This window comes from Drosophila rhopaloa, unplaced genomic scaffold (assembly GCF_018152115.1).
Source record: "Drosophila rhopaloa isolate 14029-0021.01 unplaced genomic scaffold, ASM1815211v1 contig_115, whole genome shotgun sequence".
In the NCBI taxonomy this organism is placed as follows: domain Eukaryota; kingdom Metazoa; phylum Arthropoda; class Insecta; order Diptera; family Drosophilidae; genus Drosophila; species Drosophila rhopaloa.
The window spans coordinates 1,649,594-1,661,978 of NW_025334990.1; the positions used below are offsets into that span (position 1 = coordinate 1,649,594).

The 12,385-nt window shown below is 45.5% G+C and overlaps 3 protein-coding genes across 6 annotated transcripts; 1 reads left to right on the forward strand and 2 right to left on the reverse strand.

Annotated features, from left to right (window-relative positions):
* The first annotated feature begins 90 nt into the window (after positions 1–90).
* On the forward strand, positions 91–8,097 carry LOC108052779 (glycogen debranching enzyme). Of its 4 annotated transcripts, none has more exons than XM_017135266.2 (8): positions 91–222; positions 1,931–2,271; positions 3,204–3,561; positions 3,635–5,038; positions 5,098–5,953; positions 6,016–6,193; positions 6,255–6,424; positions 6,640–8,097. In XM_017135266.2, exons 2-8 carry the CDS (start codon positions 1,931–1,933, stop codon positions 7,959–7,961), a joined length of 4,629 nt encoding a protein of 1,542 aa, XP_016990755.1. In that variant the 5' UTR covers positions 91–222; the 3' UTR covers positions 7,962–8,097. The 4 variants fall into 4 exon arrangements, with proteins under 4 accessions (XP_016990755.1, XP_016990756.1, XP_016990753.2 ...); XM_017135267.2 differs by having other exon boundaries at positions 94–177; XM_017135264.2 differs by lacking the exon at positions 91–222 and adding an exon at positions 818–1,173.
* On the reverse strand, positions 8,047–8,508 carry LOC108052782. Its single transcript, XM_017135269.2, has 2 exons — positions 8,401–8,508; positions 8,047–8,348 (listed from the first exon to the last, which is right to left on the reverse strand). The coding sequence occupies exons 1-2, from the start codon at positions 8,497–8,499 to the stop codon at positions 8,118–8,120; spliced, it is 330 nt and encodes a 109-aa protein (XP_016990758.1). The 5' UTR covers positions 8,500–8,508; the 3' UTR covers positions 8,047–8,117.
* Positions 8,509–8,578: 70 nt separating this feature from the next.
* On the reverse strand, positions 8,579–11,888 carry LOC108052781 (putative sodium-coupled neutral amino acid transporter 10). Its single transcript, XM_017135268.2, has 5 exons — positions 11,057–11,888; positions 10,759–10,997; positions 10,551–10,699; positions 10,354–10,490; positions 8,579–10,299 (listed from the first exon to the last, which is right to left on the reverse strand). Exons 1-5 carry the CDS (start codon positions 11,429–11,431, stop codon positions 8,710–8,712), a joined length of 2,490 nt encoding a protein of 829 aa, XP_016990757.2. The 5' UTR covers positions 11,432–11,888; the 3' UTR covers positions 8,579–8,709.
* Positions 11,889–12,385: the final 497 nt, after the last annotated feature.

The window sequence follows — 12,385 nt, forward strand, 5'->3', positions numbered from 1 at the left end:
GGCATCTATACAGATTGAGTGTAAATAATAATAACCAGCTGTTTTTTGTTTACAAGCTTCGCTGTTTCATTGTTGTTGGGGGCTGTTTTCAGCGCGTAACCAGCTGATGACCACAAAAACTTCAAAGGTCACCTTGAGCTTAATAGAATCGAATCAATTGCTTAAGAATTTCGGCTGGTAACGTAAAGTTCAATTTCGCAGCTTCATCACACAGCCCAAAAAGTACGAAAAATCATCAAAAACCAGTGATAAAATAAATAAATCAAATAATTTGCATACCCATGAAAATAAACAGTTTTCCCGAGCGTGAATGTGAATGAAAGTGGGCAGATAAGATTTGATCAGATAAAAAAAGGCAAAATATTACTCACATGAAGCACTTTTTGTTGTGTTCTAAATTCGGGACTACTAAAAAATGTCTATAAATACATATTCAAAGGCCATCTACCGGCAATCAAGTGCAATTCATTGACCTACATACAAATATGCAGGCGAATGTGAGGGTGTATGTGTGTTTGTCTGTGAACTTGGTGTGTGCAAAAAAATTATTTTTATTCCCTGACCTGCTAGTGAAATTTCAATGTTGATAAGGTCTGTTTAATCGTGAAAATCCATATATTTCACGTAGGCGCCACATGTCAATAATAATGCATCCGAAAAAAATAGGGGCTTCCGTGTTTGCGCTCAATATACTACCCAAATAAAACCTCACCCCCTTGGCCGACGCCCCTGAGTGCGAATGTGTTTTTGTGTGAGCGATTATCGCGATTAAAAAGTATATATTTTCGTTTAATGCTCCATTTGAGATTGCGGCGTCTAAAAATTCCTGGCATTCCGTAGACCATTGAAGCAGTTTCAGGTGCAGCCATGTTGAACGAGGGATTCCATTGGCTCTGGAGAAGCCTGCTCCAGATCCTGATGCGTTATCAGCTCTTCCGATGGCTACTCGGTCTTATAGCGATTGTTGATAGCGAACCGTTACAAATCGAAAATGAAGAGGAAGCACCAAGAAAGAAGAAGCAACAGAATCTGGAGAATGAGAATGCCAATGCCATTTCCACCGGAAAATCAGAATCAGTCGCGATTAGAACCGTTCCAAGTGCAAATGCGAATGCAATGGGCAATGCAGGCAGTGCCGAGATCGTATCAAATCAAATCATCCGCCGCCGTGAGGTATTATCATCGCCCAGTGATCGGAGTCCCAGTGTTGTGTCCATATTCCATAACTATATGTTCCCGTGGCGGCAGTATGGGTGTGTGTTAGTGGAGTGTATATGAGAGTGTGCCGGCCATGAATATAAAACATGCAATCCGACCGGCGATGCTGCAGTCTGTGCCGGGTTACTAAACTAGTTGCATCCACTGAAAGCGCCGATCAAACGGGCAAACATCTAAAATTCTACTCGGACTGTGGTGGTGTTTTAACAAGATGCCTTTGGCTGTGCGTTTTCCGATCGCGATTTACCTATATATGTGGAACTTCTATTAGTCGAACAATAGAAAACATTACTTTCAAAATGGATATCTGGATAGCTGGTGAAACTCTAAATTCAATGAATTCAACCAATACTCTAGATATTCCACATAATTTTAACTGAATGGATTTTGGAATCGATGTTCTTAATATTATTTGGTTTCTTCTTTAATTCTTTAATTTATCTATATAAAAACCTACATAAAATAAAATCAGATAAAAATATAAACCCACAATCGATTCTTAATACCTTTTTTTCTGTGTTCAGCACTTTTAAAAATAGAACTGATTAGAAGTGTAATCCTAATCTCTATGGTTCGACTTATAGTGACATAAAGATAGAAAAGTTCGACTGTACATTCCATGCATAATACCCATCATGTTCATGTGTAATAGCAGTGACGTTTGACAATTGTGTAATGCTTTCACGGTCTCAATCTCTCCGGATTCCTTCAGATGAGCACAATGGGCAAGGAGACGGAGTCGCACAGCATACCCATTAGCGAGGGTCAGAATGCGGAGCATGTGCTGTACCGGCTAAAGAGGGGCTCCAAGCTGAGTGTCCACCCCGATGCCTCGCTGCTTGGCAGGAAGATCGTCCTGTACACCAACTATCCCGCCGAGGGTCAGAAGTTCGTGCGAACGGAGTATCGTATTCTGGGATGGCAGCTAAGCAATGGCAAGCAGGTTACGTCAGTAATGCATCCGGAAGCTCATGTGGTGGACACGGACATCAGAAGTCTGGTTGATTTGAACATGTCCGGCACCTATCACTTCTACTTCCGGTATCTGGAAAGGTGAGTTACCAGTATAAGAAGAAAATTGAGTAATGATTACATATGATTATGATAAGGGTTAAAACTTGTTCAACAAGAAAACCTTAAAAAAAAAAACTTTTTTTACCTAAATTAAACATCTAGCAAAATTTAAGTTATTAGACAAATTTAAAATTTTGATCAATTTAAAAGCATGTATAAACCATATACTGAGTTAATGTGAACCACAAAACGATTTTTATACCCTTGAAGAGAGTATTTTAATTTCATTCAAAAGTTTTCAACGCAGTGAAGGAGACATTTCCGACCCTATAAAGTATATATATTCTTGATCAGCATCACCAGGAGAGTCGATCTGTCCGTCCGTCTGTCCGTTTCTACACAAACTTTTTTAAAAGTTGTCTTTCTATTGCAGGTAGTATATAAGTCGGAACGAGCCAGATCGGGCGACTATATCATATAGCTCCCTTAGGAACAATTGGAAAAAAAATTCAAAAAAATTATAACTTTGCTTTTAATTTTTTTTTTGTTCTGTGGGATTTGGTAATATTTTTTTATATATATTTTTGATTTATGGTTTTAATTAAATTATTATCGGACAACAAAATCATATAGCTGTCATAGAAACGATGGCAAAATGCAGCGCAAAGTCGACACAGCTTCATAGTTTTTAGTAATATAATATAATAATTTATATTTAGGTATAGAAATCGAAATGTGGTCAATTTGTAATAACTGCAAGGGTACATATACATATAAACTTCGGCTTGCCGAAGTTTGTTTTCTTTCTTGTTTTTTAATATTTTTATTTTTATCCTGATCAATCGATTATAAATCAATAATTGTGATTTTGGTATTATCCAATTAAGATAGATGAGTTAGACAAATACAGTTAGAGCTAAGGATTCAAAATGCGTTTCTCCAGACTAGAGTTAATTTATCTACAATTTCAGACCAGACACTGGCAGCTCGGGAGCAGATGGTGCTCTCTATGTCCAAGTGGAGCCTACACTGCATGTGGGTCCTCCGGGTGCCCAGAAGACAATTCCCCTGGACTCGGTGCGCTGTCAAACGGTGCTGACCAAGCTCCTGGGGCCGCTGGACACCTGGGAGGGGAAGCTGCGCGTGGCCAAGGAAGCCGGATACAATGTGATCCACTTTACACCCATTCAGGAGTTGGGCGGTTCCCGCTCCTGCTACTCGCTCCGCGACCAACTCAAGGTCAACTCCCATTTTGCGCCCCAGAAAGGTGGCAAGGTCAGCTTCGAGGAGGTGGAGAAGGTCATCAAGAAGTGCCGCCAGGAGTGGGGGGTAAGGAAAATGACATGATTGGGCAAAAGGACTGATATCCCACAAATTCTAACCCATTCTTCTTCTTCTTTAGGTGGCTTCCATCTGCGACATTGTCCTCAATCACACCGCCAACGAGTCCGAGTGGCTGCTGCAGCATCCGGATGCTACCTACTCGTGCGCCACCTGTCCCTACCTCCGTCCCGCTTTCTTGCTGGACGCCGCATTCGCCCAGTGCGGAGCGGACATTGCCGCGGGTAGCCTGGAGCATGTCGGAGTGCCCCAGGTCATCGAGCAGGAGTGCCATTTGGAAGCGTTAAAGTACCAGTTGCATACCTCCTACATGTCCAAGGTCAATATACACGAGCTTTATCAGTGCGATGTGATGAAGTACGTCAACGAGTTCATGACCCAGGTGCGAACTCGCGAGCCGCCAAAGAACGTGGCCAACGAGTATCGCTTCCACGAAATCCAACTGATACAAGACCCGCAATATCGACGCTTGGCCACCACCATAAATTTCGAGCTGGCGCTGGAGATCTTTAATGCTTTCCATGGCGACTGCTTCGATGAGGAGTCCCGGTTCCGCAAGTGTGCTGAAACCCTTCGCCGGCATCTGGATTCCCTCAACGATCGAGTGCGGGCCGAGATCCAAGGTTACGTCAACTGTGCCATAGACAATGCTTTATCCGGAGTGCGCTACGAAAGAGTCCAGGGTGATGGGCCAAAAGTGAAGGAGATCTCCGAGAAGCACTCGGTCTTTATGGTCTACTTCACACATACAGGCACCGAGGGCAAATCACTAACTGAGGTCGAGGCGGATATGTACTCAAAGGCTGGAGAGTTCTTCATGGCCCACAATGGCTGGGTAATGGGATCGGACGATCCGTTGCGAGACTTCGCTGAGGAGCAGCCGGGACGTGCAAATGTCTACATCAAACGCGAGCTAATCTCCTGGGGCGATAGTGTGAAGTTGCGCTTCGGCAAGCGACCGGAAGATAGCCCTTACCTGTGGAAGCACATGACCGAGTACGTGCAGACCACTGCGCGCATCTTCGACGGAGTGCGATTGGACAACTGCCACTCTACGCCGTTGCACGTGGCCGAATACCTGTTGGATGCCGCACGCAAAATCAACCCGGAACTGTATGTGGTGGCAGAGTTGTTCACCAACTCTGATGGCACCGACAACGTGTTTGTTAACCGTTTAGGCATCACTTCCTTGATTCGTGAGGCACTTTCCGCTTGGGATTCCCATGAGCAGGGTCGTCTAGTCTACCGGTATGGAGGTGTCCCTGTCGGTGGCTTCTTTGCGAACTCCTCGCGTCACGAGGCCACCAGTGTGGCTCATGCCCTCTTTCTGGACCTCACTCACGACAATCCCTCTCCGGTGGAAAAGCGTTCCGTGTACGATCTGTTGCCCTCGGCAGCTCTGGTTTCCATGGCCTGCTGTGCCACCGGCAGCAACCGTGGGTACGACGAACTTGTTCCCCATCATGTGAGTATCTTCTTCCATCATTTCCGAAATCCATTTAAAAAATCAATCTTCACCCTCAGATCCATGTTGTAGACGAGGAACGTAGCTACCAGGAATGGGGCAAGGGCGTTGATTCCAAATCTGGAATTATGGGAGCCAAGAGAGCGTTGAACCTGCTGCACGGACAGCTCGCGGAGGAGGGCTTCAGCCAGGTATACGTAGACCAAATGGATCCCAACGTGGTGGCAGTTACCCGGCATTCGCCAAGCACTCATCAGTCAGTTATTTTGGTGGCCCACACGGCATTCGGTTATCCCTCTCCAAATGCCGGAGCCACCGGAATCCGTCCCCTCCGATTCGAGGGCGTGCTGGACGAGATTATCTTGGAGGCCAGTTTAACCATGAAGAGCGACAAGCCCTTCGATCGTCCCGCTCCTTTTAAGAAGGATCCCAATGTGATTAACGGCTTCACCCAGTTCCAGTTGAGTCTGCAGGAGCACATACCTCTGGCGAAGTCTACGGTGTTTCAGACCCAGGCTTATGTGGATGGCAACAACACGGAGCTTAACTTTGTCAATTTGAGACCCGGCACAGTGGTGGCTATCAGGGTGTCCATGCATCCGGGTCCACGTGCCAGCTTCGATAAGCTCCAGAAGACTTCGAATGCACTGCGCGTGGGAGCCGGCGATGAGTGGGCTCAGCTGGAGGCGATCGTCTCCAAGTTGGATCTGGTGGCCTTGAGTGGTGCCCTATTCAGCTGCGATGAGGAGGAGCGCGACCTGGGCAAGGGTGGCTCTGCGTACGATATACCCAACTTTGGAAGGATAGTTTACTGTGGCCTGCAAGGATTCGTTTCCTTGCTGACGGAGATTTCACCTAAAAATGATTTGGGCCATCCGTTTTGTAACAATCTGCGCGATGGCAACTGGATGATGGGTAGGTATTTCTAGGAAAAGAGTTTTTAATAAGTGACTAATTAATATATAATATCTCCCCAGACTACATTGCCGATCGCCTAACCAGCTATGAAGATCTGAAGCCGCTTTCGGCCTGGTTTAAAGCTACCTTTGAGCCCCTGAAGAATATTCCACGCTACCTCATACCCTGCTACTTTGATGCCATTGTCAGTGGAGTTTTCAATGTTCTTATCAACCAGGTCAACGAATTAATGCCTGAGTATGTCCTTCAGATGACAGGAGTAGATAATGCTTACCTAATTGTTCTTGGTTTTTGATAGTTTCATTAAGAATGGTCACAGTTTCACCCAGTCGCTGGCTTTGTCCACGTTGCAGTTCCTTTCCGTTTGCCGTTCGGCAAATCTGCCAGGATTTAGTCATGCCATCAATCCACCCAAACCACCAAAGCAATGTGTGACACTCTCCGCTGGTCTGCCGCATTTCTCAACGGGTAAGTGAATAATGCTTTAGATTATTGAAAAGTAAAAGAGTATGGAAAGCATCTATAATCTATCTATCTATAATCTATCTATGTATTTGTCATTAATCAAAGAAAGAAAAACTGCATCAAAGTTAAAAAGTTGTTGATTCATCTTTTAAGAAAACTGAGACCATCGAAACTATAATTTTTTCCGATATGATATTAACATATATCTTATCCCTTAGGTTACATGCGCTGCTGGGGCCGAGACACCTTCATCGCTCTTCGGGGCTCCATGTTCCTCACTGGTCGATACAACGAAGCCCGCTACATCATTATTGGATTTGGACAGACCCTTCGGCACGGTCTTATCCCGAATCTGTTGGACAGCGGCAGCAAGCCCAGGTTTAACTGCCGCGATGCCGTCTGGTGGTGGATGTACTGCATCAGACAGTATGTGGAGGATGCCCCCAAGGGTGCCGACATCCTGAGGGACAAGGTGTCGCGCATCTTCCCGTACGACGATGCGGAGGCCCATGCTCCAGGAAAATTCGACCAACTGCTGTTTGATGTGATGCAGGAGGCGCTGCAGGTGCATTTCCAGGGATTGCATTATAGAGAGCGCAACGCAGGCCAGGAGATTGATGCGCATATGCTGGACCAGGGCTTTAACAACCACATTGGTGTGCATCCGGAGACGGGCTTCGTTTTCGGTGGCAACAACTTCAACTGCGGTACCTGGATGGACAAAATGGGCTCCTCGCAAAAGGCGGGAAACAAGGGACGACCCAGCACGCCCCGCGATGGATCCGCCGTGGAGCTCGTTGGCTTGCAGTACGCCGTTCTTCGCTTCATGCAAAGCCTGGCCGAGAAGGAAGTCATTCCGTACACTGGTGTAGAGCGGAAGGGACCGTCCGGCGAGGTTACCAAGTGGAGCTACAAAGAGTGGGCCGATCGCATTAAGGACAACTTCGACAGGTTCTTCTTTGTGTCCGAGTCGGAAACCTGCTCGGTGGCCAACAAGAAGCTGATCTACAAGGACAGCTATGGAGCCACACAGAGCTGGACGGACTACCAGCTGCGCTGCAACTTTCCCATTACCTTGACCGTGGCCCCGGAGTTGTGTAATCCCCAGAATGCCTGGCGTGCGCTGGAACGGGCCAAGAAGTTTCTTCTGGGTCCGTTGGGCATGAAAACCCTGGATCCCGAGGACTGGAACTACAGGGCCAACTATGACAACTCAAATGACTCCACCGATTGTACTGTGGCCGATGGCGCCAACTACCACCAGGGACCCGAGTGGGTGTGGCCCATTGGATTCTACCTGAGGGCGCGCCTGATCTTCGCCAAGAAGTGTGGCCACCTGGACGAGACCATTGCCGAAACGTGGGCCATACTGCGCGCTCATCTGCGTGAGCTGCAGACATCCCACTGGCGCGGATTGCCCGAGTTGACCAACGATAACGGCTCCTACTGCGGAGACTCCTGTCGCACGCAGGCTTGGAGTGTGGCCGCCATCTTAGAAGTGCTATACGACCTGCACTCCTTGGGAGCTGATGTGGCCTAAGCAGTCTCCACCTCACATACTCATACTCAGACCTGTTAGTTGCTACCAAAACTGTTATTAGTGTTACATTTGATAATCAGATGCTCCTTGAAATTTTGCTATTTCCTATTCTATTAAAGTTGCAAATGTTTTTAAACTGCGGATTATGTTCCTTGTTTAGGAGAAGTAGCTATCCCGGCACACACGCATACAGGAGCACTGGGGGGGATCGATGGAGCCGCAATTCTTTCGAGGGATATCCCGTCCCACATATTTTACGGTTCTGTTAATCTCTGGCAGGGGAGGTTTCTTTAGTGGTGAAACCACGTCTTGGGAAGTAGGCTTGACAGGAGGCACAGGCAATTGCGTTCCTTTTCTTACGTTTGACTTATCATCCTCTATTCTCAGCTTAAAAAGAAGATAAACCTTTGGGATTTTTAAGTTTGTATGTGCTACTCACATTGCCACATTTTCTTAAGGCCAGAATGGCTGCCTCGCATGTTAAATCATAGGCTTTCCGCAACACAATTTGCTGGACAACATCAAAAACAAAAGACATTTCGAAGGTCTTACAAAAATCTGGGCTATTGGTTAACACGAAAATTTGTTGGCAACTGAACGAGAGTTTTGACACAATATTCCTTAGTCATATGAACTCTATGTTTGTATATATTTGTATACAGTCCTAGACTACAATCTCTTATAAACTAAATAAATACGTGTAAAGTTTATGTACATAAAGCTTTGCATACTTTGTAGACTATCCACATTATGTAGGCTGCGGGGTTTGGGTTCCGTTTAAACTCTCTTTGTTGGATTCGTTTTCACTGGTTATCTCAACATCGTCATCTTTGATGGATTTGAGATCCCGTCCAATACTTTCCATGTTCAAGACCAAGGCCGCTGCGGCCACATTTTTATTTACTTCATTCAGCTTGGGCTCGCGAAGGCAGTTTTCCTCGTTGGAGGCCTCTCGTTTGATCCTCGCTGGCGGTCGCTCTGTCGCATCTCCCGAAGTTCGCAGGTTAAGCAGCTCCCTGCGGATGGCCTCCACGTTGTCTTCTAGGTTTGGTTTTTTAATTTCCGAGTCATTTAATGCCTTTGGCTGAGTCGCATTTATCATAAGGGCCAGTGGGATGGGCAATCGTTTTATCAGATCTGCTGAGTTTACGCTGGAGTTCCTAAGCAACTCTCCGGTTTTATAAGAGAGTGGTTCGAAAACACCCGCATGGGCTTCCTTCTCATCGCGCAGATGAGTATTTTCGGTGAGTATCTCCATTAAAGCCTTGGGCCTGCGCTCTTCCTTTCCCCTAGCAACAGGTTGCGTGTCCTTGAGCATATTTTCAGATTTTTTCGTTTCTTCTGCAACTCTAGCGACAACATTTAAAGATTGCTTCACCTCTAACTCCAAAGGTTGCTGGCTAAGTGGATTATTTTTGGCCAGCTCCTCGTTAAGCTCGACCACGGTTTTGGCCAGCAGTTTCTTGGTCTCTTTAAGTTCTTTTTGGGTCTTGGCCAGCTCGTCAGCACTAGCTTTACTCTCCTTTTGCTCCTCCGCGGCCACTTCCTCCTCCTTCTTGATAGCCGCTCCGTCAATTGTATTGCTTGCTGATAACAGACTTGATTCTAGTTTAGGAGCTTCCGATGGTGCTGCACCGACAGGTGCTATTTCCTTTGGTTTATCGTCGGTCAGGTTGACCTCGTCTGGTTTGGTTTCTGGTGGGTTAACTTCTGCAGCTCCTTCTAGTGGTTTTTTAAGACCACTTGCAGCTTTTTCACTCTCTAAGGGAACTACATGGACTTCATCGATGGGCAGTGGAGGCAACGGTGGGTTATCGGAGGAAGCAGTTTGCATTATCTTTGGCTTATCGAGTATCTTTTCCTCTACAATTTCCTTAACTAACTCTGGATTTTGAACTTCCAACTTTTTTAGCAAAAGATTCTTTTCGTTTTCAGCCGGATTCTTGGCCAAATGTTTGGGTAGCTCGCCGACCACAGCGGGTACTTGACCTTCAGGATACAGAGGCGTGACTATTGGAACAATATCGAACTCCGGTCCTGAGCTCTTTTCATCAATCGCACTCAGGTTGGCGTAAGTTCCTAAAATCATCAAAAGGAATCCACTCACAAATATGAACTGGGCCACAGTGCGTTCCATTGATTCCTTTTTGATGATATTGCGAAAACTGGAGGCGGGAAACATAATGCAAATGGCCACTCCAATAGTAGAGCCCACCAAGCCAATGATTAGCTCTACGGAGGGAATAACCAATGCCACGCATAGCGAGAAGACAACAATGAAGATGGTTATCAATCGAAAACGTTGTTCTGGTATGTAACTACTGCTCTCCGAGTGGCCCTGTCAAAACAAATTTATGAGTGTGCGAAGAATAGATAAAACTTATAGAATTACCTTTCTGTATAATAACGAATAGAGACTGGCCCTGCAGGGAAAGATAACGAGTGGAAAACTGAAAGCAATCGACAGCACAAAGCCAATTTTGATGATATCGCTGCCAAAGGAGGTCGATAAATTTACCAGAATGTTGCCTATAAATACGAAGCCAAATATGTAGATCATGAAATGCGTCACAAAGGTTGATGGCTTACCCGAAAATGTGTGAGTACAGAAGGCCACATAGCCGAAAAACCCAACAGATATGTAAACAAAAGTACAGATCCAAGTGGCATTGCGCACAATACCGTTTAACTTGTCGAGGCTTTGGTTGTTAATACTCTCGAAGACTTCAAACAGCTGCCTACAGATTGACAAAATATTTAATCGTATTTGCCAAGCAAAAAATGATGGTCTACACACATTTGGCAGGAGAGCGCCATGCTGAAGATAGGCAGGCACTGAAGCACACCAGCCGGCTCCCAGTAGAGCACCTTCTCCGTCCAGTCGTTGGCTGTAATATGCGGCTGGGCCTCCAGCACGATCTTGAAAATGAGGCATACGTAGAAACCTATGGAGGCGGTACATACGGCCGACAAACTGTCCACATTCCGGAGCATGCCAAGAGGCACTATGCAGACTACTGTCACCACGACCATTACCTGCAAGATAAGGGTTAGTTTCTTCAAATATTCTTTGCTTTAGTCTTAGTTTTTTGTACCAGACTCCTCAGGTGCAGATGCTCCGCTACGTTTAGAGTGAAAATCTTAGCGATTATTTGCGGGCCCAGATCGCCGACAACCACAAAGTACGTGATGCACGTTCCGATCAAGTAGCCAATGATGCACAGCTCCACTAGCAACTTACCGGAAGCGCCGAAAGCGTGTAGACCCAGCATCTCAAAGCTCTTCCTACGTGTCAGCAGCGAAGTTTTGATAAGATAATGGCAGCAAACCCGGGTGATTGCATTGCTCAAAACCAGGAGAACTATGGACAGCAGGATGCCGCACTTCTGAAAGCAGAAGGGCATGGCCAGGATGCCGACACCTATGATGCTGTTCGCCAGCGTCATCACATGGGCGGAGTGAGCCATCATTTTGCCGGGAATACTCCGTACTTTCACTCGACCTCGCAATTCCGCGAATTGGATTTCGTTTCCGGTTTCTTCGTGGGAGTCCGCCCGCGTATGCAGACACAATAGTCAGACAAAGAGCTGCTCCGTACTGATTACCAACCACCTGTGACTATCTATTAGCGATACGGCGAAAACTACGTACTTGCCACTTCGAAATTAAAGGCTATTGACGACTGCACTTGTGTAAGCAAAATTGTAAACAAAGTAATCCGGCGGCGACGACGACGGCGACGGCGGTGGAAGAGATGTTGGCGCTTACATTGAGTGGGCGGAAGTGGTTCAGCAAACATTTGTTTCAATTACGGGTGCGTAAGTTGCGCTGGCAGCGTGCTTGCGCATTTTTACAGACGCAAGAAAGTTTTAAATCGTATTTGTCGTGTCGTCAGCATTGTTTGACAGTGTGACCAGTTGGTGGCACTTAGGTTTCCCAAGCAGTAAGGGGACTCCGTCTATTGATCCCAGAGAAGTATTGATGGAGCTACGCTTTGAGCGCGCAATGTTACAATTTTTTTTTGTTTTGAAAAGCTCATGCTTCTAAACTGATTAATATTATAATAAAAATAAAATTTTGCAAAATAAAGCTAATAGTGTTGACACAGAAATCTCTTTTAACATAACTGAAACAGAATTTGTATAGACTTTTTCTTGAAATTTGATTATAGACTCGCGTATAATTTGCAACCAGCTAAACTTATTCCCCAGTATTGAACAGCTTTAATCAAATAAATATTTTTTACAATAAGTTAAAAAATGTTTAAATACTGAATCTCAACTCTGCACGCATTTTATTTAATTTTATTTTAAAGGCGAGGGCTCCTGTTCTAGATTTTATAGCAAAGAATATTTCTTGTACTTAAAAAAATATTTTTTTTGTAGCTTCTGCTAATTTTAGTTAAAAACTTTTACTGATCGACC

Coding starts and splice junctions, on each gene's coding strand:
- LOC108052779 (XM_017135264.2), top strand. CDS start 868: ATGTTGAACGAGGGATTCCATTGGCTCTGGAGAAGCCTGCTCCAGATC. Junction 2,272..3,203: donor TACTTCCGGTATCTGGAAAG/GTGAGTTACCAG, acceptor CTACAATTTCAG/ACCAGACACTGGCAGCTCGG. Junction 5,954..6,015: donor CGATGGCAACTGGATGATGG/GTAGGTATTTCT, acceptor ATATCTCCCCAG/ACTACATTGCCGATCGCCTA.
- LOC108052782 (XM_017135269.2), bottom strand. CDS start 8,499: ATGTCTTTTGTTTTTGATGTTGTCCAGCAAATTGTGTTGCGGAAAGCC. Junction 8,349..8,400: donor CCTTAAGAAAATGTGGCAAT/GTGAGTAGCACA, acceptor CTTCTTTTTAAG/CTGAGAATAGAGGATGATAA.
- LOC108052781 (XM_017135268.2), bottom strand. CDS start 11,431: ATGATGGCTCACTCCGCCCATGTGATGACGCTGGCGAACAGCATCATA. Junction 10,998..11,056: donor ATCTGCACCTGAGGAGTCTG/GTACAAAAAACT, acceptor CTTATCTTGCAG/GTAATGGTCGTGGTGACAGT. Junction 10,700..10,758: donor ATGGCGCTCTCCTGCCAAAT/GTGTGTAGACCA, acceptor GTCAATCTGTAG/GCAGCTGTTTGAAGTCTTCG.